This window comes from Fukomys damarensis, unplaced genomic scaffold, assembly GCF_012274545.1.
Source record: "Fukomys damarensis isolate Sample0158 unplaced genomic scaffold, DMR_v1.0_HiC HiC_scaffold_24, whole genome shotgun sequence".
In the NCBI taxonomy this organism is placed as follows: Eukaryota; Metazoa; Chordata; class Mammalia; order Rodentia; family Bathyergidae; genus Fukomys; species Fukomys damarensis.
This window is the reverse complement of record NW_022900936.1, coordinates 42543140-42568777: the sequence shown is the minus strand read 5'-3', so window position 1 is coordinate 42568777 and position 25638 is coordinate 42543140. Positions and strand designations below refer to the sequence as shown.

At 37.1% G+C, this 25638-nt stretch overlaps 2 protein-coding genes across 6 annotated transcripts in view; one reads left to right on the top strand and one right to left on the bottom strand.

Moving 5' to 3' along the window:
• The window catches only part of Riox2 (ribosomal oxygenase 2), a 22268-nt gene extending 13567 nt beyond the window's left edge, over positions 1–8701 (top strand). For 2 of the 5 annotated variants that reach the window (XM_010644547.3, XM_033755974.1), the window contains exons 6-11: positions 1413–1516; positions 4566–4668; positions 5408–5603; positions 6511–6599; positions 7768–7854; positions 8278–8700. In XM_010644547.3, coding sequence (XP_010642849.1) covers positions 1413–1516; positions 4566–4668; positions 5408–5603; positions 6511–6599; positions 7768–7854; positions 8278–8436 — 738 coding nt within the window. In that variant the 3' untranslated portion in view covers positions 8437–8700. Of the gene's footprint in view, positions 1–1412; positions 1517–4565; positions 4669–5407; positions 5604–6510; positions 6600–7767; positions 7855–8277 lie in introns of all 5 variants that reach the window. The other 3 variants (XM_010644553.3, XM_010644570.3, XM_010644561.3) reach the window with 3 other exon arrangements.
• Crybg3 (crystallin beta-gamma domain containing 3) overlaps positions 8439–25638 on the bottom strand; it is a 92586-nt gene continuing 75386 nt past the window's right edge. Inside the window, exons 18-22 of the mRNA XM_019210799.2 lie at positions 19300–19439; positions 17457–17580; positions 13217–13375; positions 11085–11244; positions 8439–10319 (exon numbers count right to left, since the gene is read on the bottom strand). Coding sequence (XP_019066344.2) covers positions 10231–10319; positions 11085–11244; positions 13217–13375; positions 17457–17580; positions 19300–19439 — 672 coding nt within the window. The 3' untranslated portion in view covers positions 8439–10230. The remainder of the gene's footprint in view (positions 10320–11084; positions 11245–13216; positions 13376–17456; positions 17581–19299; positions 19440–25638) is intronic.

Sequence of the window (25638 nt, the reverse complement as noted above, 5' to 3'; positions counted from 1 at the left end):
TACTCAGCCTCTGCAATGCTTCAGATTCCAGAGTTACAATGGCCAAGTGAGCAGATGAGGGAGGAACAAAGGCCCTGTAGGCTTTGTGCAAGATTTAACAAAAAAGTTTTCATAGGAGAGTTCAGGTATACAACTTTAAAACTTGCTTCTGATGGACAGCAGTTTTACTGAGAGAAAGAAATCTGTGAAGAGGCCTATTCCCCATTCCCCTGGGCACAGATATCAGGTGTTTTAGTTTATCATTATTCAGAAGTGATCTCTCCAGCAGCTTTAGTTCTCTCAGAGATCAAAGACTAACAGACAACCATCAGAACTGAGGTTGTCCCAGAGCACAGATTCCAGAAGAAAGTAGTTCAGGGCAGGAATAATTTGAGGAGAATATTTCTGTCCACTGCTTTAAGAGACAAAGGGAATAGGGTAAAAGAGGCTCATCTGCCCACAAAAATAAATAAGTGAGCCAGGAGTGGTTGGCACATGCCTGTAATCCTAGAACTTGGGAGGCTGAGGCGGGAGGATCCCTGAGAATTTGATGCCAGACCTGGGCTATATAGTGAGTTCAAGGCCACTGAACTATATAGTGAGATCCTGTTTCAAAAACAAAAAAAAAGACTAATCTTTCATAAGATCTGGTTTTTAGGTTCAATAGATTCATCCATTTATTTAAATTCTCTGAGCCTATGTTGTTTGGAAGGTTCTTTAGGTTCAGCTTGGGGGTGTACAAGATGGTTAAGGCTCTGCCTAGTAGAACTCAGATTATCAAGTGGTAGGGTACAAACAGATAAAATATATACTATTTTATATATTATAAAATATTAGCCATCCTTGCCCTAAGAGCTTTGGAAACATCAGCATCATAATCCTTTAATCCTGTGGGGTTTGTGGCTGGTACCCCATTTTAATGACATAGGAACTGAGGCTGAGTGCAGGTAAACATAGCGCCCTACTCACTAGCCCATAAGATGCAGCATCCGTATGACTAAGCTGCTCCTCTTAGCTGAGAGGGAGGGAGTGGGCTCCAAGTAAGAGGTCACCTTTTCCCATCCCAGAATTGGGGCGGGGTTGTTTCAGGTCTATCTGGTATCAGCTTGAGTTGGTGACTCTAGGCCTGAAAGCCTGTATGGGTGGAGGTTCAGTGATAGGCTCATGGGCTGAGTGAAGCTTGACTCATTGGAGACCAGAGAGCCCAACATATAGACTCTCTTGAAATAGTGGTTCTAGGACCAGGGATTTAGTTCAGTGGTTCTGCCACCTGCCTTGCAAGCAGAAGGACCCGAGTTCAATCCCTGGTACCAAAAAAAAAAGAGTGTTTCTAGAGAGGAAGAGTGAAGAAACTCAAAACCTGTATTTATCATTTTAAGGAGGATTTGAGAAGTATGCCTCTTAATAACTTCTTCCTCTTTTTCTGCCTTTAGCCTGGTGATTTGTTGTACTTTCCCAGAGGCACCATTCATCAGGCGGATACTCCTCCAGGGCTCGCCCACTCTGCTCATGTGACCATCAGCACTTACCAGAACAAGTAAACATTCTTCCTGCTTAGCATCCTGGGACAGCTCCAAGTTACAATCACAAGTTGCAGCCACATTCACCTGAGGGAGGGGCCTCTACCTCTCAGCAAGAGATATTGCTGACAGCCATATTCTTTTGTTGTCCCATGTGTACTGTTACCCCAGCTTCACCCTGGAAGGTCATGGATCTCACTCTGTGTAGGATACTGGGAACTGCCCAAGTAAACGGTATTGTGGGTAAATCAGAGTTTTAGTCTGCCAGCCTGGGCCTGTATTCTCTGTCTCCCTCTTTAAAAAAAAAATTATTATGGATACACACACACACGCACGTGTGCACACACACATCTTGCATAATGTATTGCCATTTTAAATGTACAGTTTGTTGGTTGTGATTATATTCATACCTCTGTAGAATAATCACTACTCTGTTCTGAAGCATTTTCATCATCCCCAAATAGAAAAACTCTGGCATCTTTGAAATTTGCTCTTCTTAATTTCCAGTTTTTACAGCTCATAAAATTGAAGTAGGATAAGGAGTGGGAGCTAAAATCAGAGACAACAGTTAAAATCATGACAAGAACTGGGTTGCGTCTCTGTATAAGCTCTGTCCAAAATGTAATGACCTTGCTGTAGATCACATTAAAAACACCGGTTGTGGTTAACTCATTCATCAGGCATGCACTGGACACTGCTAGTTGCAAAAATATCAGCATTTATGTATTCATGGGGCTTTGAGAGAGCTTATACTTTGTAAATGGTATTAAGAGCAGAAGATAGACATGTATGTAGTTGCCAAACAGTATGATAAATTCAGTTGTAGGTTTACATTGATACCCATGGAGCATACTTCACTAAGCTGGGGCGTCAGAAGGTTTCAGAAATGACACCAATGCTAGTAAGTCTTAAGGATGAATAAATAAGGGTGGGTCAGAAGATCAGGGTAGGAGAGGTCATGCCAATCACAGGGGACAGCAAGTTCCCGCCTACCTTCAAAGCCCTAACTTGCAAAACAAGTTAGTACGCATATCTGTTTTTCCTCATTTGAGTTTTTAGTGTGAGATTTACCTCTAAGAGATTTACTAGAGGAAGTAGCTGGAGTTTGGCCTGTAGTTAGTGCTATAGAAGGACCAAGTAGGGGTACCCAGATGTAGAAGGACAAAGCTTTATTAGGTTTCCAAATGCCTTTTGTAACGGTGGTTAGTTTGGTTCCTTAATAAATGAGAAATAGTGTGAGGCTGGTTCAAAAAGAGTAGGGGCAATTGAGAGGGAGAGACGTAGGAACTGTAGAAGGGCCATGTCAGAGTCTGGAACCAGAAGTTCACTTTGGGGCTAGATGATTTCTGGACCTTGGCAGCCACATGCTTTGGTCCTGTGAACATGAATACATTTTCTGATGTCCCATCATTGTTACTCTGCTACTCTTTGCTCCTCGTCTCTCATCTTCCTGGTTTCCATCTCACCTCTTTCATTCTGGTTACTCTCACCATCTAATTTTCTAGTAATTGGATTTTGCTCCTTCCTTTTCCTTTACTTGTGTACTCATTGTGTTGGCTCATCATAACCTCCCTGTTTCCCTATTAGCTTTTGCTTTAGCTGTTAAGTACCTGCTCTAATACTGAGTAAAGATCTTGTAGTCTGCTCCTGGATCCGAGCCTACTCTTCTCTAGTCTGGTGGGGATGGGAAGGAACCTCCTAAGTTACAAAAGTTGCTGCCTAGGCTATGGGTGGACTCTGGATCTACATCGTATGTCTTGAACTGTGATATTAGGGCTAGAATAAAGACCGTTGCTTTCTGGAGATATTCCTGTGCTGACCCTGGGCTCCTTCAGCTACTATGGTAGAGTGAAGATCTGAGGCTTCTTCCTAACACTTCTCAAGGCAGCATTGTTGGAACATTTGGGACCTCTTGCGTAGAGCAGCAGTAGGTTGATTGGCTGTTTTACTTAAGTGTACCCTTCAAGAGATGTTATTCTTGAATTCTGTAAAGTCCTCTGAGATCTGTTCTCTTAGAAGAGCTTAGAGCACTGTTTAACTGATACTAAGTTCTGCCATGAGCTGTTGCCTTATGATTTCCATCTACTGTCATGCAGAGGAAGTGGGTATTTTATGCTAGATTTCTGCCTGTGTCCTCCAGGTTGAAGTTCAGTAAAAGATGTGAGGTCAGGGTGTCTTAAAATCACAAAGCAATAAGGCCACCACATACTGGATGCCTTGTGGAAAGAGTGTCTCAAGTAGATTTTGTCTTCTTTTGCCTCTTACCCAGAACGGAAGCAAGAGTGTTAATTTTCCTTATAGAGTGAGAAGCAGAAGTCATACTGTGAATTTCCATTTGGCACATAGCCAGCAATTTAAAATCGGTTAGTGGCACACAAAAAAATTTTAAACAAGCTAAGAAATGTTTAAAGAGAACAGCCCCACAGAGCATGGTTCTCACACTGGCACATGGTAGGAATAAATGAAGCAATTCTAACTACCCCAGAGGAAGCAAAGCTGATCAGACACTGATGCTTATTCCTAGTTCCCCCACCCCCATGGCTTCTATCCCAAAGTAACTCTTGTTAGAAATCAATTTTTTTAAAAACAGTTGATGTTGGTAGACTTTTTTTTATATGTGACAAAGGAAAATGTAACATTTAACTATTCAGATAATTACATAACCCAGAGATCTTTCTGTTACTCTAAATATATTCCTGCTGGATTTATTGCATAAATTTTTTTTCAGGGTCCTATAATGAGTGTCAAAATTCCCTGCAAAACTGTCCTCATAGGCACTTGTACTAAAACTTTGGTCCTGTGAACTTTTTATTTTATGATAGTACCTGATTAATTTTCTGGTATCTTTAAATCATGAAAGAAGCTGAGCTTCCCATCTTTAACTTCTCAAGTGAGTGCCTGGGTTGATGAAGGTGTAGGTTTTTCTGCTGAGTAATGTCAGATTAGTTGAACTCAGTACATGTGGGCAGGAAGGTTGGAACCCAATTTGGAGCTTTTGTTTTTACTGGTGGGTATTTTATGTATATTTTGTATACATTCACTGTTCTCTCTTGGTGCATGTTCTAGTTCATGGGGAGATTTCCTGTTGGACACCATTTCAGGGCTTGTGTTTGACACTGCAAAGGAAGATGTGGAGTTTCGGAGTGGAATACCATTGCAGCTGCTGATGGTAAGGAATAAAGGCAGGCAGGTAGGCATGCAGATTCCCAGGCCAGCAGAAGCCCCGCCTCCTGGGGATGCTGGGAACCTTCCCAGATGAACCTAGCTTATCTGCTGTGCTCATCTTTACGGTGGCAGAATGAATGGAGTGCTGCCTTTTATGTGGCTATTTAGTGGTGGGTGTCACTGCAAATAGCTGGGAGTGTTACACCTGAATGTATAGTTGGATACATAAATAGTTCTTCAGAACTGTAGGCTTAGCACATATAACAGTACTGGAGAAGAGACCCACTGTATACCCTTGGTGTATTCAATGACTTTACCATCCTCTTGCATTTTGAAACAGGAGTTCTATTAGGTTAGTTTTGAGAAGATAGGTGAATTAGTGCTGAGTAGAGCAAAGGTTTCTTTTACTGTCTCAAGCAGTCATCTTAGAGTAGTGACTTGATCTCTAAAGGCAGAGTTTAGACTGTGTTGTATTTCCCAGGATCCCTCTTTCTTTTCATGTATAATCCTGAAAATTGATCCTTTTTATAAACAGTTGTCAGAATTAGATGGGCAGTGGTTTCGAAGAAGCAGTAATGTTTTTAAGGGCCTGTTTGTGTCCATCCCTCACTGCTCCTGTAATGACATTAATTCAGGTCTAGTGTGTGTGTATGGTGGATATTAGGCTCAGCATATAACTGTGGGGACCCACATTGGCAGCAAGTTCTGCTGTAGTCCAGGATTGTGCTCATTATTGTTTCTAGCAGGTGGAAACATCAGCTGTTGCAACAAGATTAAGTGGCTTTCTGAGGACTCTTGCAGAACGGCTGGAGGGCACTAAAGAACTGCTTTCCTCAGACATGAAGAAGGATTTTGTTACACACAGACTGCCCCCTTACTATGTAGGAGATGGAACAGAGTTATCAACACCAGGTGGCGCTTCCTGTTTACCTCTAGATGGTTGGTGCTGGTGTGGGTATTGGAGGCTTTCCTAGCTAGCCTTCTTTTTGAAAAGGTAGAAAGAAAAAAACATTTTAGTTTTACTGTGGACCTAATTCTACCCTTAGTGTGTGTAGTTAGACTGGAGGTGTTGCACTCCATATCCAACACTTTAATGGTAACTTGAAGAGAATTTGTGTATTCCAGCATGATGAGGAACAGATACCCTGTCTTTTGGGGTAAGAAATATGTATACTTGTAGGTACTTCGCTATTCATAATCTTAAGATCTTGAACACTGAAATAATCTTGTTAGATTTAAGGCAAGGATGGGTAAAATGTTGTCAGGTGAAACAGAAGAATGTCAGGGTTGTCCTTGATCTTCTCCAAGTTTAATTGGTTTTTAGTGACTGTTTTTTTACCAAGTTAAATCCACTTTAGGAAAGAGTAGCAGTTTTTGGTTTTTTTTTTTTTCATGAACTTTATTGGATAGCTTTTGCTTGACCTATCTACACTAGATGAGCCAGGGTGATGCAGTTAGGAATTGGTGGGGTGGTGCAATTTGGAGTTGGTAAGCCCTGCAGGATCCAGGAGTGTGACAAGAAGCTGATAAAGCTTGAAAAGGTGAGTGTTGTTTGGAAGACAACATAGTTATTACAGCTCAACTGTACTTGTACCTATTTAATGTTCTTACCAACTTGTATCATTATCTAATTATATGTCTTGTCTTCACTCTAAGAATGAACTCCTGAGGATTTAAACTATACTTTTAATATCCCACAAATGTTGGCATAAGCGAATACTTGAGTGGGAGAGGGCGCCCCCTGTTTGGATTTGCCTATAGATTGTTTCATAAATAGACCTACAAGCAAAGTTGAATCTGCTGGTTTCTACTTTTGATGGGCTTTTCTTTCTTTGGGGTTTTCTAGGTGGAAAGTTACCGAGGTTGGACAGCATAGTGAGACTGCAATTTAAAGAACACATCATCCTCACAGTAGGGCCAGATCAGAGTCAATTCGTGAGTATCCAGAAGAGAAGTTTCCCTTCTTCTCCCGGTAAATCCTGCACAGGCCTTAGGTTATCAGAAGGGCTATTGTTTCCACCCTTTTCCCTTGGGAATCCATCTGTGTTTGCAGTTAAAAGTTAACAGTGTTCACATAATTCCCTGTTTTAAATGTTCCTGCCTGTTGGGTATTTCAAGGCTTGCTGTCATTCCCCTTATATGGATATATGACTGGTCTTGGCTTCTTACTCTGCTGTAGGCCATATTGCCCTTGCTTAAGACAGCAGCAGACCTGTTTGCAAGAATCGAGCCTCAGTTCCTCTTTGATCCTCTATAGTACACAGATCTATTTTTGTTTGGCTTTGATTCTTCTACCAAAAACTCTTATCCTATAAATCTTGGAGAACAGAATCTGTATCCTATAACCTTACCTCCAAGCCTGGTGATTCCCCAGGAATCAGCTGGAAACCTCTGGTAAATTCCCGACTTCATCTGATCTGGGTTATGATCAGTGTTTATGGTTTTTCAAAGGTCCCTATAAAACTATGGGAACTTTGGGAACTATCCCATACCTCCTTTTTCCTTCTAATCAGTCTTGAGAGGTACACAGTAAAGGGCCGGCAGGGGTGGGTGGGTAATGTGTCTTCCTAACCAGATGTAATGTACGGGCCATCAGGATAAGACCTGGGTAAGTCTGACATAAATTACACGATCCTACTTTATTTAGAAAATGTATCCTAGTTTCTGAAACTGAAATGTTTCATAAATCGTACAGCTGGTATTTCTCTTCAGTTAATCACTATCAATTATCAATTTTTGATGAAAAAAGTACAGATATAAAAAAACAACTGTAACCTTACCAATTGATAAGTGGTATATAAATCAAGATGCTGCCTTTTAAAAAGTGACTTCAGGTACAATATACAGGTAGTAGTTTTGTTGACTGAGGATGTACAATGTATATATATATATATATATATATATATGTACATATACATATATATATACACACACACACACCCATAGAACTTTTCACAAATGATTCCTCACAGAATTCAGTAAATTTCATTTGAGCCCCAAGACTTAAGATTTTTTTCTTGCTGTAGACCTGTTGATAAAACTGCCTAGCATTAAAGCTTGCAGTATTTTGTTGATAACACTTTACACTCGTTTTTCTTTAAAGGATGAAGCTCAAGAAAAGATGGTTTATGTTTATCATTCTCTAAGGAATAGGAGAGACACACACATGATGGGAAATGTGGAAACAGAGGTTTGTTCCACCTGAAGAAAATGTCTTTCCTGTGATTTGGGTGGTGGCTGGGAAGAACTTTATTTAAAGGTCATATGATTTTTATGGCTGCAATATGGATGTACATTTCACAGGATTGATGAGTCCTTGTAAAGGGGTGGTTAAGTCAGAAAATTCTGTGATACACATTGACCAGTATTAAAATACAGTCTTATATAGGGACCTGTAGCCTAATAGGGAAAGTAGAAATGTGAAGCATTTCTAAAATCAGAGCACTTTTCATGAAATCCAAGTATCATGTGGATGCTGGCAACTTTTTATAACTACGTTATCTAAAGTCATTATGCTGGGCATCAGAAATAATGTATTGAGAATTGTGGGAGTTATGGAAATGCTACTTTAGTGGCATAAGTTTGTTAATTTTGACTTATTTATCCCTTTCAGTCTCATGGACTTCGCTTTCCTTTCTCACATGTGGATGCACTGAAACAAATTTGGAACAGTTCGGCTATTTCTGTCAAGAATCTGAAACTAACTACAGATGAGGAAAAAGAGAACTTGGTATTATCCCTCTGGACAGAATGTTTAATCGAAGTACTTTAGTGCCTTTCCAGAAGCAAATAGGGAAGATGGAAGTGCTATGTAGTATTGTTCTGAGTCCACCCACCAAGTAAGTACTGGCCATAAACATGACTGAAGAAGAGAGTATCACCATCCCTTACAAAGCAGCATGTCTGTTAGAAATACTTGTACTAATGGGCACATGGAAGAAAAAAAAGTAAAATACTAGGTGTCCAGAATGTGACCAATCCATGCTTTTGAAAGTTTATTTAATCCAGTGTGGTAGAAAAGGCACAACTCCAATAAATGTATCATGTAGAATTCAATGTCATATCTTTTTGTTTTTTTTTTGGAATAACAACTTTAGAGCTTCTTTGGCTCTAGAAAAATTTTGAACAATTTTTAAAGTTGGATTTTTACAAGGAAAATATACACAAAGTTTCATTTAATAATACTGCCACAATCTTGAGAGGCATTCAGCATCTTCAGATACTGCTTAAAAGAGCCTGAGATCAAAAAGGGGGTTAACAACCAGTATTTACATGAAACGACCAAGCCTATAAAAATACTCAAAATAGTGGGGCTTTTTGAGTTAGAACTATTCAGTTATTTTACATTCTAAAGTGCACATAGGTTGATATTTTTAAAAATATCAGTGGATAATTTAATTTTTTAAATAAAAATAGAGCATTTTCTGGCAAAAATGGGAGATGAAAGCAACAGTTGTCTCAAGGTAAGTTTAAATATAACTAAAGAGGTAAAAGCACTTGTGAATTGTGCTATTAAAGGTCGTATTTAGATTAAGTCAAAGATGATTTCCTACCTGATTTTGTTTGAATGTGAGCTCTTTAAAATCAGAGTGAAAACTGAATTTTGTGTCGTTAAGTAGAGAAATCATCACTTTTACTTGAACAGAAAGATAGGTAAGGTCAAAGCTCAAACTGCTTTGCTTTAATTTGAACATTGGGAATTTCCTTTTACTTCAGGTAGACAAAATAATTTTGACTATTATGTAACAGTCTCTCTAAACACTTTGCCTTAAAATCAAATCAGGCAAAATCTAGGGCAAGGTCTTAGCACCAGGATAGAAACTACTGTTAAGGGTCTTATTACCTAGAAGGGTTATCTCTGTTAACATTAGATTGTAACTCTAGGGGTTGGCACTGTAAGGTTATTCAGTTTTATTGTTATTTGTAAATTGAGTAAAGAATGGCCACAGAAAATACTCCAGTATTGATGCTTTTTACATCCCTCTCTGGGGTCAGTTAAAAGTACTGTATAAATACTTACGGGGTGCTTCACTTAAAGCTTCAGTATAGAAACTTGAAGGTTTATTTAGTATAATAGCTTAATAATAAGGCTTATTAAATGTGTTTGCAGAATATTCATCATCTGTGTCAAAAGATGATGATCTCCTGTAGGATTTTATTTCCTTGTGCCTTGCACTCACAGAAGTAACCAGTATGAGGATACTGGTAACTAATACAGGTCACAATGTCACCAGTGTTCTATAATGGGTCATCAGATACAGGATGCATGTTTGCGGGGTAGGATAGAAAATACAGAATTTAGGAAACTTGCTCACCACAACTGGGATCCGTTTGAATAAAACACTTCCCAGAAATCATAACATTTTCTTCAGAGAGAGACACTTAATTAGTGGCAAGAGTCATTTTGAAATTTTCTGTGGTTGAAGAGCAGTAGTCTTGTGGTTGGGGGGAAAGTCATTCTGCTCAGGGTTCCCAGAGTGAGGACACAGTAGCTTCTTTTTTTACCATGCATAAGATAATGAGGGAGGTTGAAGTTCCTTTGCTCCTTCTAAGGATGTTGGTTCTCTCACAGTATTTCAATGTCCCATTTCTGTGTCTCTTCTCCCTCCAGAGGCTGATTTACAATGACATGAATCTTGTCATAATAATTTCCTCCTAAAATAGGAATTCCAAAAGAAAATATTATTTGTTCACATAGGTGCTTAGTAATTTCACAATTTTCACAAGCTTTTGTTCAGCCCACTTTTAAAATAGATTAATATGTCATTTACAGAGTGGTCTGAAACAAGAAACTGAGTGTGAACAGGCATAGCCATCATTCCCCTTAAATTGGGCCTTATTATGACTCAAACTGAAAAACTAAAAGATGTAATATATGTTAGAGCAAAGTGCCCTGAAAGAATTCTGGCTGGGTGTCAGATACTGTGTTTTTGTTTTTACACCAACAGTGGCTCTGACTAACCCAATTAAAGCAACAGCCATGAACAATAATGGCCCCGACCTCATTGGATTAAAAAACAAGGTTAATTGATACCCTCCATAAATTTTCACTGAGGGCTTTTAAGAACCATGGAAATTCAAGGCCAAAAAGTTAGACAAGCTTCTATGAAGCAGGTGACATTTCATTTATGGTTTATGATGCTTCTAATTAAGACTTGTTCTCAGAGTTCATGAAAATTACAGTTGGAAATGAAAATTTTATAATTTTTATTTATGAACAAAAGATAAGCCCAGAGTTGGACTTTTGCTGATTGATCCACATAGCTATTTGTTTGGTTTGTAAACTGTACATTTTAACTTTTTTCAAGCATAATTATAAGTGACTTCTCTTACATAATCAGGGTATTCTTTACCATAAAGGGGAGAACTGAACATAAATTGATATCCAGGGCATAAAACACTGTATGTTCGGAGGCCTACCTTTAACATCAAGGACAAGTTGATCACTGAGATAAGAGCTGATAGTTCCATTTTTATTCAGTCTCCACTTCTGTCTTAACTGTCCATGTTCAGTCCATAGGGCCACCTTAGCTCCAGGTGTGTCCCGGCCACCGATCACATCAAGACATGTGTCACTAGCCTGGAAAGGTTAAGAAATTAATGGCAGTAGTGTACTTGTTAAAAGTATTCAACTTGCTAAAGTACTTGGGGTCCCTTTTCTTTCAGGTGAACAGATAATACACATTATACACATTAGGTTGGCTGTGTCTTAGCTAAAAAAATATGTAATAATTTCAGTTAAAAAAATTTAAGTTTTTATGGCTAGAATTGAGATGGTTGGGAACTGAAACAGAGGCCCAAATACCTGAATTTTTTAATTATTTAATTGAGGTGCTGGGAATTGAATGCCGGGCTTTTGACTAAGCTACATTGCAGCCCTTTAATTTTTGAGACAAGGTCTTTTAAGTTGCTGAATTGCCCAACTTGGGTTCTGATTTTTAACTCTCCTGCCTCAGCCTCTCTCAATGCTAAGATTATAGGCATGCACCAATATGTCCACTTGTACTTATTAAAAGTATATGCACATCTGACAACAGATATTCAGTGAAAGTTTATTGAATTGGAATTAAATGTTAAGTCCCTGTTGGTTTAAGGTGGATTAAGAGGAGCTTAGTTTTTTTTTTTTTCTTTTTTTCTTTTTTAATAAAAATAGCCTGTGATGTGTTAAAGGACGGACAATTATTTTTATTTTGTTTTTTGTTTTTTTTTGAGACAGGGTCTCACTATGTAGTTGAGACTGACCTGGAACTCACTTTGTAGCCCAGGCTGTTCTCGAACTCACAGTGACCCTCCTGCCTCAGCCTCCCGAGTGCTGGGATTACAGGCATGCGCCACCATGCCCGGCCAATAATTATTTTTAAATACTTTTCATTTTTTGAAGCATGAGTAGATAAAATAATGATGATAGTTTTTTTATAGTAATACCTTACTCCCATAGCATCAAACATAGAATAAAACCTGTATCTTATTGTCTAAGCTTTTTCCAATAATAGCTTTTTACTTCTACTACTACTTTATTGTATATTCTGAAAACAAAAGGGTTTCAACATGTTTGGAACCACATAGACAGCTGATGCTATCTGACAAGTGAGGAATGTCTCAAAAAGCATATTGTTCTGATTCATATCCAACTGATTTAGGGGGAAGAGATGTAACTCCCAAAACTTCTAGATATCTAAAATGCGAATTCATGTTCTCTAAAATCAAAGAATGAATTCTAGGAACAACAGAGGTTAAGAGTAGGAAAAATTTATTGAGAGAAAGGAAGCTTCTAAGACAGAAGGGGGACTGGAAAAGTGGGTTGCCCACCCACCCCACTTTTCAAAGATATTTTATACAGCAAAGCCATGTGGTGAGGTGGGTACAAAGCTAACTAAAGACCCACTGGAAATTTATAAAGTGGGCATGAGGGACAAAACCATGACCAACCAATAAGATTACAAGTACAGTCACCCAGGTAATATTGATTAAATGAGGACCCAATGGGGAAACAAGTCATGTAGCAAGCATATGAGGAAGTGGGCAAGGACTTTTGGTGGAAAGGAGTGAGTCAGGAATCTTTCTAAGATCTTTGTCCCCCACTGAGGTGATTGATACCTATTACAATATTAGTCGCTGCTATTTATCCTCCACGGGTGTGGTAGTTTTTCTTTTACAGTTTGGCCTTTAGTGAATGTGTCTTGATTATCCTCTGTGTTGGCTCCTCCAGGGCTAGCCCCTGTCTTAACTGCCTAGGAGATATCTAATTAACTTACCTCTCTGCATAGTGATTTACATAACTGGTTTTAAATTTTTTTACTTAAGCATATCTACAGTATGTGACAGTTTTTACTTAAAATTTGAAATTTTTACTTAAAACTTGAAATTGCATTTTCTAGATCAAAGGATTATCCTAATTCATTTTACTTAAATGCTTTCATAACAATCAAGTAGTATTTTAGTGACCATACAACAAACTGTACCTAGGAAGTCAATTATTTTATTTATGCCAGTTGATTTGGCAAGAATCTACTTTCCAAAATAAAAATACAAAACATCAAAAAGTGGGGTACCTTGGATTTAAAGAGTCCACGACAGTAGTGCCAGATCTGAGTATTCTTTCCACTATAGGGAGAGATGCATACAGATGTTGCCCTTGTGTCAGCTAGATTTCCAGTGACTGTCAGATACTCATCCTGGGCTCGGTTCTTTATTCTGATGTACACTGCAGGCTGTAAAAGGATAAAGGAAACATTTACAAATAACTTTTGATTCTGAATATAATCCTTCAAAAAAGGAAAGCTGGGAAGTGGAGAGGCGATCTTATTTACATAACTCCACTCTTCTTCAGCTAATTATATATAAATATTTTCTGCTGATAAGTCCTTATACAACTAAGCACAAAGATTTATTATACAATCTATTTTCTGAGAAGTCCCCTTTGGAAAGAGTAAAAGGCAATTGTTTCATTCACTAGAATGGCAAGGGGGATGGCAGTGAAGCATTCAGAACTTGAGTTTCATCTGGTAATGTGTCAGAGCTTTGCTGAGAAAGGAGTGGGAATAAAGGCAAGACACCACCTACAAGGACCTTGTAACAGCATAGGGAAGACAAATGCAGTAATGTACTTTCTTGAGCTATGATGAAATATGCAAAATGACTGGTATGGAAGGTCCAGATAGCTGAGGGTCCTAGAAGATGTGGTAATCTCTTTGTTTACCTACAACATTTATAGGCTTGAAAGGAAGAGACCATGTATGCGTAATCACTACTTTTGTTATTCAGAAATCAGGTAACAAAGGACTTCATCTCCTTGGCCTAGAATATATAAAGGAAGTTTAAAAATATTAAATCTGTAACTTCTCACTAAGCATAATAGCTCATAATTATTGAGCCCTTAGTACTGTATTGTATTAAATAATATTTTCTAGTTGCCAGAATTAACCAGACTCACCCTTTCAGGAAATATAATTATGGACTTAGTTTTACAAATGTGATTAACACTGGTGTGGAGTCAGACCTGTTTGCACCAAAAACATACCTCTTAATATGACGGCTAAGGCCTATGTGGGAATATACAACTTTTTTTTTCTCTCATTGCTGAGGATTGAACCAAGGCCTCCCACACATTAAGGAAGCATTTTATCACTGAGCTATAATCCCCAACCCAGCACTAATTACTTGTAAGACAAAGGCTGGCAATGTAAGAAGACAATGAAAAGGCAGGGCATATGGTCAGAGCTCAATAGAAACCATTTCTTGAGTGCCATGTTTTAGGCCTCTAGCTTCAATGTAATAAAAACAGAACAGCCCCTCCGCTAACCGATTGTTGGCACTGAAATTAGAACCATAGCTAAGTAATAAAAAGTATGCTATTTAATAAGCACACTTAAGCACTACATCAGTACAACCTGGTATGTTTGACCATACTTTTGAAACATGACACATCAACATGAAACCAGTTAGATTTTACCAGATTTAACATTTCTAGTGAAATAAAACATTTTGAGCACTTAAATGAACAAACAGAAGGGCAAATTATTTGGTCATTTAAAGCTAGTGAACAAGGCATCTACTTGCAAAATGTTTCAAATGTTTCAACTACTTTCACATTCAAAATGTAACCCAGAATGCACTTAAAATTCTACAATTCAGTGAGGTCCCCTACAGCAATTATTAATTGTTGCTTCAGTATATCATTGTTATAAGGTCATTACTTTGTACATATAAGAAAATAGGTATGACCTTCACAAATGACAGAATTCCAATTACTGTAGAGCTGAACATCACAGTTTTAATCAATTAAATCAAGCAGGGTATTAATTACCCTTACTACATATTTGTAGTTTGACTTCACTGTAATTATACTTAAAAATACAGACATGCATTTACAAGTACCTAGGTGACTTCCTAATTCCCGATGGCAAAGAGGATTATATTTTATTCCTTAGTTTCTAAACAAGAGTATGAACCAAAGCAGTATTGATATGCTTAAAAGTTAAATGTAAAATGTAAGTAAAATGTATGTAGTTAAATGTATGTAACCTACAAATTACTATTTTAAAAACCCCAAATTCCTTTGCTGGGAAAGAATGTATTAAAACATGATTTTAAAATCTTTAATCAGCAGGAATCAGGTAGTTCCTAAAGCATAGTGCAAGAATATCATTTTTATTTGTCCAGATACTCCTTTATTTCAATATGCTGAACAGTGGGGGGGGACTTCCTTCTTTCACAGACTGGAGTCACCACTGTCAAAACTGAGGAAAATAGATCTGGTGGTGTAGTTCATTTGAGGCCTGGGCAGGGGGCAGACAGGCACACAAGAAAATACTTAGTGCTAAGTTTGGCTACTAAAGTTTTTGAAACAGGAACTAAATTACTATGTAGTAGGAAAAGCTAAACTGACTTCCTGCTTCTACCTTGCTTTTCCCTATACCTTTCCATTTGGGTTATACATCATTCCAGGGATTGAGAGAGAGGAATAAAAGCAAGATTCACAGGTCATAAGATTCTGACACCACACACTTTGTGCCAGGAAAGTCACAAATGTTTTCGTATAACTTATTAGAGCACCTGTGACTCTCAAGGGACACTGAATAATAATCTTTCAAAATATATTGCCACAGTAGCATGAGTAAGGTGTTTTGGGAAACCCTTTACATTTATTTAATCCCCACAATGAGGTATAAGCACGGGTCACTGTTTAACCAATGAGAACACTAAGGTGCCAAGAAAAGTGATTTGCCAAAATCACAGCTTGCAAATGGCAGAGCTAGGATCTGAACAAAGGGAAGGCAAGAGTGGTGGGAATGAACATGGTGTATATGCCTATGTGTGTGAAGGAGACAACAAGAGAAGATCATCAAGTGAATTTTTTATTTACAATGTGTCAGGTTCGCACTTTATAACCACTGCAGTACTCAGCTTCTTGCCTAGAATATATGGTGGCACTTTGTAAACGCTGATCTTATTTTGGAGGAAAGCATAATATGGTTGGTTAAGATCACAGACTTTAGAACATAATAGACTCAGGTTAAAATCTTGAGTCTAACGTGATTTGCTTTTATCAGTGTGCTTTACCTGTATGTGCCTTATTTTTGGAATTAGAAAATGGGAATAATAATTTCTATTCAAAGTACTTTTGTCAGAATCAAGAGACAAAATGTTTCTAAAGAGATTAGATGGCATATCCACCAGCTATCAGACCTGACAGACCTGCTTCCCATGTCACCAGACTTATAAATGTTGGTACTTTCCTCCTTGACCCAGATATTGCCTGTGGCTTTTTGATGATCATATACTGTTTTGCATTTTGTGTTAAGCTTATTTAGATACATTTACCTAACAAAAAAATATAAGCACTATTTAGGCAGAAATCATACTTATCCTTATATCTTCCATTACACATTTTATGATAGCAAACATTCATTTTACCATTTTAACATTAATTCCTTCAGATGATCCCTGAGTTCCTGCAAAATGTCAGACATTGTAACTGGTACTAGAGAATGAGTAGTAAGTAAAATATGTGTGGCCACTGCCTTGATGGAGTTTCCAGCACACTGGGAACAAGCCCAGTCCAATGGTACTTAGGTGGTTGCAAACTACATACAATGTGCTGTAGAAAAAGTTAGAATACCATTTAGACTGAGATAGGATAGAAGGTATCTGTTAGGGCCTGACACACTGAATTCAGAAGGATGACTACCCAGGTGAAGAATGACAGAGAACAATCTATGCTGGGATAGCCTTGTTTCCAGCCTGAATAGGACGGTATTCTGCACTTAGGTGCATGTGACACAGCCATGTGATTGAGGAGGAGACCCATGGAGAAGAGGTTGGAGAAGCAGAGGGAGCTGAAGAGCGTAGATTGTATCCTAAGTGCAGTGGGAAGCTTTTGAACAGTAGACTGACAAGCAGTAGGTGTGCAACAAATACTATTTTAATTAAATTGCCAGGATCCAATTTGAGTATTACATAAGTAAGTAAAAAAATCCAAATGCTAAAAAATAAAACTTATAGAGTATCAAAGTTCAATCTTGTTTCATAGTTTGCCACAGCGTTTACAATGTTACTTTTCCATGAAAAGTGAACATAGCAAATAAAAATTTGGACTCAGGGATAAAATCTAATGTAAATCTTAGATACAATCTTATGAACTGGCTAAAGCCCACAAGATTCTTGGATACTTATCCACTCCCCCTTCTACATAAATGGTAAACTAAGTGGACAATATTCAGATGCTTTGGCTTATGACCTTTTTTGCAAGACAAATGAAGCTATTTTAGATCTTGTTTCACTGTTCCTTACCTGCTTCATAGGACGAAGAGAACCAATTGTTTTCCAGCCACTGAATGCTGTCCAATTTGGGATCTCATTAGGCTCAAGTAGGATTTGTCTTCCCAAGAAATTGGATCCTTCATAAGCTATCCACCTGCAAGAAAGCAGGAAAAAATTAGTGCACTACGGAAAACCTCATTAAAAGTACCTGGTACTTTTCATTCATTCTTTCACAACTTCTAGGTTTGTAGTTTTTAAAAAATAGAACGATGTATTTATTCTAACAGAAAAAGCAGGGTTTGGATTGCACAAATACAAACTGTCATTTCCATACAAAGGCATCCACAGCCACAGACAGGCTCAACTACCTCTGCATCTTCAAAGATTCTTTAATTGGGTAGAAAAGGTGTCATTATAAAATCTAGGCAAGATTTTTAGTAACTGTGCCTCGTTATAGCTTGATCTTAATGAGTTCCACAAGTAGAAAACCTGTGTGGGATGATGTATGAAAGCATGGTCCTAGTACCTTCACATATCAAAGATAGGACATAATGGGGTTTTTTTAAAAAAAATTGCAACTTGTCACTGTGGTATCTGGTATGCACTAAATGGCATCCTGTAAACCACTTGTATAGGAAAATCTTCAGACCTCAGCATTCTTAAATCCATTTACCAATTCTCTTATATAGATCTGGATTCAATGACAGATAACTCAAAGATAATAAAGGAATTAAAATTGTATGAGTTTTCCAGAAAAGAGTAAAAATAAAGGGAGACATTTTCAATTGTATGTCAAATATATATTTCACTCCAGAATGTATAGAAAATGTATAGGAGTGTTCTGAAAATCCTATTCACAGAGATGTAAAATTCACTTCAAATGCACTCACTAAATAGAATCTTATGCTTAAGAGTGAATCAGCTTAATAAATATCAACCATGTGAAATGGTCTGTAGAAGAAAATTTAAATTGTTATACATGGAAATATTTAAAAAGCCATTTTAACAGTTGACTTTTTTAATTTAAATATGTGGCAGTCATCAACAAAAGTAATATAAAAAGTTGAGTATCACACAATTTATAAGAATTAAAACAGCCATTTTATATCAATTACTGAGAGCTATGTGTGTGTGTGTGTGTGTGTGTGTGTGTGTGTGTGTGTGTGTGTGTGTGTTTTCTCAGTTGAGTTTTGGGACCAAAACACCAGCAGTGCAGGTGGGTGGGGGGCAAGCAGATACATGTGGCAAACTTCTGAAATGACCTGAGAGGTAGACTTTCAGGAAGGAAACACAGATCCAACCTCAGGGCTGCTTGCAGACCTCTCACCATTTTTGTTATAAATAATCATGGAAGTTCAATACTAATTTCCATGTTAATAATGCCAAATTTCTTTTCCTAAAGGCAACTTCCCAAACTGTGAAAGTACAGACCCTATTCAACCTGGATCCACTCCTAACTAGTAACCTAAATGAACAAACAGTGGTAGGCAGGCTAGGTCAACCACTGCATGCCACATAAAAATGACTACACTGGAGGGAATTGCTCTAGAATAAACATGCTGTCAAAGTAGAACACAGCAGTCTTAGTCTTGAAAACAGTCACTTGCCTGAAGCAGGCAATAATCTGCACAGTTGAAATTCTCAGTTTAACAGAATTTCTCCTAAAAGAAATCTAGTTGACCTACTCTGATGTGTTATGATGAGATGGCAGCTCTTCTTTTTCCCAGGCCACTGCATGCTATTCCATAATGGAAATTGTTTAGTCTTCTCTTATTAAAACAAAAATTAATGTTACTACATTGAAAGAAAAGGAGTAAGGACATGATCAGATCAAAAGAAGAGCAATAGGAAAATACTCTTCTCTTGTACTTACAGTCCACTTTTCACCCATACAGACTGGGTGTAAAAATGCAGGTCCTTATTCAAAGCAGAGCTTACAGCCTCTTCAAGATGTAATTCTCTTCCCTCACAGTGTTCCAGGGCAAAAAGGCTGATGGAGGGCTCTTCAAACACCTAATAGCCAAAAACAGGATAAAGTGTCAGTGTGTGGAGTTAGCTATGCCTTAGTGCTATTCTAGTTGGAACACAAGGTACCCTGGGCCCATCTTATTCACAAATGCAGCATTTACTATTTTACTGTCTAAACATGTTACAGTCAAAACATCATAGGAGATCCTAGACACTACTGGTAATTTATATTCATTTTGTAAACAAGTTATCAGGAAAGTAATCTTCATCTCATAAAAATACAATAAAAAGGGACATCTAGTTTCAAATTACACATTAAGGTCTCGTGTCATAATAGAGACCATACACTGATGTTGCATGTGCTTTTAGCTGGCAACAGAATGGACCAAAATGGTACCCTCATTTCTCAAGATATCAAACTAGTCCCTGGAATGCAAGACCTCATGGATCTGTGCTCTTAAATACATTTCAAGGAAGGAGATAAAAAGCACAGGAACAGGGTAATTTCTTCATTAAAATTATTAGCTCTCATGAGAAATGAATGGAATTAATTAGGCTCTTTTTCATTCATTAGTACACGAAAAGCACTATAATAGATTTCTGGGGGATAAATCAAAACAAGGCACCATCATTATGTTGGGCATTACTAACTAGTAGCTAATTTAGGATTACACAGATATAATAATGTAATTCAGGGTATAAAAAATACATCCAGTTAGAGTACTCAGGCCAGATCATTTTAGTAGCTGGAAAGGAATCGAGGAAGCTGTATGTACATGGTGGTGTAAACTCAGTGTCAAAGGATACAAGAGATTTGAAGGCCCCATAGAGAATAGAGGAAGGCACTTTACAAACCAAGGGAGACAGAAATGGACGTGTTAGACTAGTTTTCTAGAAAAGAGGCCAGCGTCAAGTGCTTCCACTGTTTTCACTGTTCATTGAGCTGCCTCCTTCTCTTCATCACATTGACAAGGCAGAGACAGATTAATTTTTAAGGGGTGTCCTTGAAAGTTTTTTAAGTAAGAACTAAGATTGGGCTGAAATGTATATAACTAGAGATATAGAAGCAGCACATTAGAACCATCAAAAAACTAGCTCCCACCAGAGGCCTGCAGATACATTTGCAAGAGCAAAATGACTTTGAAGGAGTTTTTTCTTATATCAGTGTTTGGAATAGTGAAAAATAGGGAATCATTTACATGCCCTTCAAGAGAAACTGGTTAAATAAATCATGGTGCATTCATGGGAATTTTACACAGCTATTTTAAAAAAAATCTCTTCATGGAATGATTGCCAAGTTCTTCAGTGGGAAATACAAAGTAAGAATAGTGTAAACTAGCTTATTTCATATGCTCCCACTTATAGAAAAGGAAAGTTTATGCATCTATATGTAGGTGCTTGTATGCACATTAAAATTTTCTGAAAAATAAATATAAATCATTATTCAGGACTATCAGTTGGGAATACAGCAACTTTTGTGAGTTTTTCTTAAAATGGCCTTCAGGCATTTTATCTGGCAACATGAGTGAAGAATAGAAAGGCAGGAAAAAAAACAGTACCAGCATATTGACAGAATATTTGAAGACAAAGAACCAGACCTGAAACTGGAGATAGGCAAGGTTAGAAGAAGGCCTGAAAAACAATCACAGTGATAGAGTGAACATGCTAAGGCTAACATGGAATAAGCAATGGAAGGAAGGTAGAAAGTTGTGGCTGGGAGCATGGTGATATGCACTTCCCGTGAAATAAAAGGTCAGGAAATTGATGCTAAAAATTTTCCATTTACAATAGGGAAGTACATGAGTAAACTTCTCATTAGATTATGTGACCAAGGCTGCTGCTGTTCATCAGAGGTCTTAGGAACAGTCTGCTATAACTGTCTGCAGCAGTAGAATTGGTATATATATGTACTCTCCAATATGGCAGCCACTAGCCAAATGTGGCCAATGAACCTGATATGTTGTTCATATTCATGTGACTTAAGGGCCTGACTTCACTTTACTTAATTTAAATTTAAATAGCCATATATGCCTAGTGCTAAGGTAATGGGTAGTGTAGATCTAGGGAAAAGAGGTCATTGAAAAAGAATATAACAACCACTAGCAGTAAGACAGTAACCTGAAAGTGAAAAGCCCACCAAGAAGAATTGATTTTTCCCTAGGTAAATATCACTGACAAGGCTAGGAACAGAAATTCCTGAGTCACTGAGTGACCACAAACAAGATCAGGCTTCTCTCCTGCTATCTGTGAAATAAAAATTAGATGTATTCGAACAGTTCATAGAATAAACTCAAAGTGACTACAAAAGTGAGACAATCAAAATCTTCACGTAATCCTGATTGTTGGGCTTTTACCATCATCCTCATCCTCAAGTTTTTTAGACAGCATATCAGCTTACCATTACCAGTACATCTGCTTTTTGAGTTATTGATTAGTGAAAAAAGACAGATACACAAGGAACTGGGAAATGGGTCACAATCAGCAACACTCCCCAGTGAAGCGTTGGACACCCACATGAAAGGTTTAATCATCACATGATACAACTTTTGTATCCCAAAGGAGAGAATATTAAAAGCCTACTATGAAATGTAATTTGAATGCTTTGTATTATTCTAAGCAAAAGAGAACAATCTATGCATTCATCCTTTTTGTGTGTGTGTGTGTGTGTGTGTGTGAAATGCCCACAAAGATAGTTTTCAAAAGGTTGCTACTATAAGATTACTGACATTGAGAAATGGGAAGAAAGGAGCTAAAGGTGTAGGGAAGGTGGGACGGGCAGGGGAAGGGTAAAAAGGGAAAAGAAAAAAATGTGAGATAATGAAAAGATGGAAACAAAGTGTTTGTAGATGGGGAGGGGAGGAGAGGGTGAAGGGAGGGCAGGGACAAGGGGAAAAAATGAGAACCAAGACCTGTCATGTAGAGGTACAAGATCCCAACAATGAATGTAACTGTACTGTATCCCTAAAATGTACCAATAAACTCAATTAAAGCTGAAAAAAAAAAAAAGTTGCTGCTGACAATCAGACTCCCTTGACCTGCAATTATAGATTTAGAAATTTATCCTAAGGAAACAAGAAAAGTCTGACAGAACCACAAAAGTTATTTAAATATCTGTTTTTTAAAAATATGAAACAGGGGATAGGGTATTTAGCTCAGTAGTTCCACCTGTCTGCCTCGCAAGCACAAGGACCAGAGTTCAATTCCTGGTACAACAAAATGAGCCAGACATGGCAGCAAATACCTATGGTTTTAGCATTTTTGGGAGGCTGTGTTTGAACCCATCCTGGGTAATTTAGTGACTTTTAGTAAGACTTTGTCTCAAAACAAAAAAGAGGCTGGGCAGGTAACAGGGTGAAGACACTGTGTTACATCCTCAGTGAGGCGGTGTTGTGGGGGCGGCGGCAAAGAAATAAGATAAGGACATTGAGAAAAAAAATGAAAATGTTTAAGATGATATTTTTTAAAAATTTAAGAATATATAAATCAGTAAGTACTTAAACTTATTAGACAAATTGACAAGAAACATAAGGCAGAAGCATTAATAAAAGGATATCAATAAACTCAAAGCTGAAAAAAATAAAATAAAAGGCTATCATCACGTAGTCCAAACTATCATATTTTACATTTGATTATTAGTATTTCTAAACTGAAAGGTTCCCCCTCTGAATGTTTGATGTGTATATTTAATATTCTTCAAATTTAACCTGTTTCCATTTATAAATACATTTAAATTTATAAATGCACTTGATTTATAAATGTTCTGAAAAGTTAGAAAAATTAGGAAGGTCAACGTAACACTTAGGATAATGGGGTGTACTTGCATAAAGAATGTTGAACTGTTTTAGAAATCATATTTTTCTGATACATTTCCCAAATAAAGTAGGAAGACATATAAAAATATTCAAAACTGAACATGACAAGAGTGATCTGAACTTTCCAAGGAAAATATGAACTACTGGAATTTTATTACAATTTGAGTTTTACAAATGTCATGGCCTCCATCCATGTTAAATAATGGAGGCCATATGAAGTTAAAGGTTCTTAGGTATCAGTGCTAACAGGACATTTCTGCCATGCAAAGAGGATAGGCTTCTAAAAAGACATGGTTATGAAAGAAAAAGAATATTTGAATGAATTATATAAATGAAAAATTTTAAACATTTTAATTAAAAATTTAAGTCGTCCCTTCTTTACCTTAACAACTAAAATAATATTTAAATGACAATAACCAGTAAGAACAATTAACCCATATAATGCTTAATATGTGCTTAGTATTGTTTTATGTGATGACCTATTAAAACACTGCTGAGCACTTACGTGCCAAAGCTTCACATGCATCAGCTCACTTTATTAGGGGACAGAGTTGAAGCTTAGAGTGGTCACATACATGCTCAGAGTCATTCAGATTCTATTCAGGACTTGAACCAAGGTTGACCAGGCACCAAATGAAACTTCACCAGCAATTATAGTGTTTCTTACTGAGCCTCTTCTTTGGCCTAGAAAATCAGTTTCAGTATTGATCTGCCTTTCTTATGGACTTTCTTTTAAGCAATTGTAATACTTTCCAAAAAGAAAAATAACAATATACGATCATGTGCCCGATACTGAGGAATATTATACTTTAATTTTACATTTATATATTTTATTGCTAATTGGCACATAATGTGTACATACTGAGGTAAAGATGTGATGATAATCTGATGCATGTATACAATGTGCAACAATCACCAGAGTTAACAGCATTTCCATCTATTTAAATACTTATTTTGTGTGTGTGTTGGGAATCAGAATTCCTCTCTTCTAGCTCTTTATCAAATATATATTATTGTAAAATTAGTAAAAATATGAAAAATATATACCAACTATTTTAAAAATAAAAAATATCAAATCCAGCCAAATTTAAATTCCCCATTCTCTAGAAGAAACCACTATGCTGAAGTTGTTGTAAATCTTTGCAGCTCATATACTCATTTATAATTCTATTAATAGTTATGAATCCTTTGTTTTTAAAACTTATAGAAATGTTACTATAATCTTTAGTTTTTGTTGCCCTTTTTTTGAAATTTGACTGTTCATATATGTAGCTCTCTATTCACTGTTAACCATGTTAACAAATGTAGCTGCATCTTGAACTTCCCAGCCTTCAGAGCCATACACCAAATAAACTTTTTTCTTTATGAATTACTAAATTTGTGGTATTGTTATAGCAACAAAAACCAGATTAAGATAACCAGCAACATGAAACTAACATGCTTTTTTTAAATTGACTTGTGGTTTTTGTGTTTAAAAAATCTAACCACCCTTTCAACATACGAAAGTCAATAAATGTAATACATTATATTAACAAAGTCAAGGACAAAAACCATATGATCCTCTCAATAGATGCAAAAAAAGCATTTGATAAAATTCAACACCCATTCATGATAAAAACTCTGCAAAAAATTGGAACAGATGATCTATACCTCAATTTAATAAAGGCTATCAATGAAAAACCATCAGCCAACATCATATTAAATGGCCAAAAACTGAAAACCTTCATGTTAAAATCAGGAACAAGACAAGGATGCCCATTATCACCACTTCTCTTCAATATAGTTCTGGAAACATTAGCCACAGCAATTAGACAAGAGAAAGAAATTAAAGCAGTAAAGACAGGAAAGGAAGAAGCTAAACTGTCATTATTTGCTGATGATATGATACTCTACATTGAAGACCCAAAAAACTCCACCAAAAAACTTCTAGACTTAATTGACAGATTCAGTAGAGTATCTGGATACAAAGTGAATACCCAAAAATCAGTAGCCTTATACACAAATAACAGACTCACGGAGAGAGAAATAAGGGAAAAAACTCCTTTTACAATAGCATCCCAAAAAATGAAGTATCTAGGAATTAATCTAACAAAAGCAAAAGACCTCTACACTGAAAACTACAGCACTCTGAAAAAAAAAAAAAATTGAAGAGGATATAAAAAAATGGAAAGATATCCCCTGCTCCTGGGTAGGAAGAATCAACATAGTGAAAATGGCCATACTACCAAAACTGCTATACAGATTCAATGCAATGCCAATTGAAATTCCAACACTATACTTCACAGAACTAGAAAAAAGAATCCAAAAATTCATTTGGAACCATAAGAGACCTTGCTAGAATAGCAAAAGCCATTTTAGGCAACAGACACATGGCACCAGGTATAACAATTCCCAATTTGAAACTATACTACAAAGCCACTGTGATAAAAACA